General features: G+C 41.3%; 1 protein-coding gene across 1 annotated transcript in view; it reads right to left on the bottom strand.

The window, feature by feature from the left end:
• Window positions 1-544: 544 nt before the first annotated feature.
• The window catches only part of ALDH7A1 (aldehyde dehydrogenase 7 family, member A1), a 40,517-nt gene continuing 39,445 nt past the window's right edge, over window positions 545-1,616 (bottom strand). The window contains exon 18 of the mRNA XM_005875842.2: window positions 545-807. Within this exon, the coding sequence (XP_005875904.1) occupies window positions 753-807 (55 nt within the window). The 3' untranslated portion in view covers window positions 545-752. The remainder of the gene's footprint in view (window positions 808-1,616) is intronic.

Here is a 1,616-nt window from a genome sequence, read left to right as displayed (position 1 = left end):
AGCAAGTGCACCCTGCTGAGTTCACTCGACGCATGCTGCCACACACGCGGTCATTCCCCGAGAGCAACCACAGAAGGGCACCCGCAGAAGCCTACCAGCTAATGAGGATGGCCTGAGGCTGCAGAAGAAATCCACATACGCTCTCTATAGCATTCTGCTCGGCAGGTGCCAGCTCCAGGGCAGGAGTGATAGCTACGTCCTCCCCACAAACCTCTCCTGTGGTGACACAAGCCACCGCGAGAAGAGAAGTCGCAATGATGATGAACACCTTAGTCATTCCACAGACGCTGTGCTATGGTCCCCATACATAAAGACACGCCCTCTTTCCATCACAGGCCAGAAGAGGGCGATGCGAATCAAGACTCACCAGAATATTCTTTACCTGCTCAGATGTTCCTGCAGCTACCGAGAAGATTTATATTTTATATGTTCTGTTTTTCCAAATTCCTACTCTGGCATGTACTATTTTTTCTAAATTATAATCATGAACTTTAAAAAATTAGTAACTACTAGTAACATAAAAATCCATTTTCCTGTCTTATACTAAATATGGCTATGCCATGACAATTTTTATTTTTTTTTTAAATGAGTCTCTTGATTTAGTCAGGACCTCGGAGGCATAAAGGATTAGCCACTGTCATACTCAAAAGGATGCATTTATTCAGGGAAAATCTTAATTTCTTTGTCTTCTTTAGAAGACAGAGCTGCAAGAAAACCTAGAAGACTTGAAGTAATGTCAACTTGAAGCACCTTTACTGAAACTTGATTCCTTGGGCCAGCGGAAGGTCTTTACTGTAGTTGATGGTACTAAGGAGGGGAAAAAAAATGAACAAAATTAAATGAAGGAGAGCGTGTACATAATATCGAATATTTTTATGCCTTTAAAAAATTTAGCAGATCTATATGTTAACATGAACTGTCCAAACTGCAGGATGGTGAAGAAAATATCACAACAATCCTAGTATGAATCCAGTTTTATAAAAGAAAAAAAAAGGAGGAACACAAAAGTCTGGAAAAACACACAGCATACATGTTATTCATAGTTTTCAGAGCACAAGAATATGAGGACTATAACAATCTTTTTCCTCTCAATAACGTGTACTGAATTCAATAATGTATTGAATTAGCAGGAAAAACACAGATATTCCCATTGTGATAAAAAGTGTGAACTATAATAATTTAGAAAATAAAAGCGTCCCCATTAGTCAGTTATCTGGTAATCATCTCATTTCTCCTAAGAGGAAAAGAGTCCCATTAAATGGGCTCCCAAAAGGCCATAGTTAAGTGTTTTCTGCTTTAGATCTCAAATGCACAAGAAAAGGAAAAAGAACGTAAGTGACTTCAAAGAACAGGATTCAGGCAAAGACTTGGCAAGCCGTAGCCAAAAGCACTTCAGAAATTCCCAACGGACACAAAACACTAAGGCCATGAGGAGCCGAGGCTGAGAAACCCACCTGAGGTTACAGAACTAGTGGGAAGCAGTCAATGGGATGAGGATGGGTGTCCTTGGTTCCCCACCCCATGTTCTTTCTACAACAGAACACCACAGGGGCCTGGCCCTACATACTGTTGTACTGCACTTGGGTAAAGCTATTTCTAACCGGGGGGGGGGGGGG

This window comes from Myotis brandtii, unplaced genomic scaffold (assembly GCF_000412655.1).
Source record: "Myotis brandtii unplaced genomic scaffold, ASM41265v1 scaffold470, whole genome shotgun sequence".
NCBI lineage: Eukaryota > Metazoa > Chordata > Mammalia > Chiroptera > Vespertilionidae > Myotis > Myotis brandtii.
Note: the sequence above shows the minus strand (reverse complement) of the source record. Positions and strands in the feature narration are given on the sequence as shown.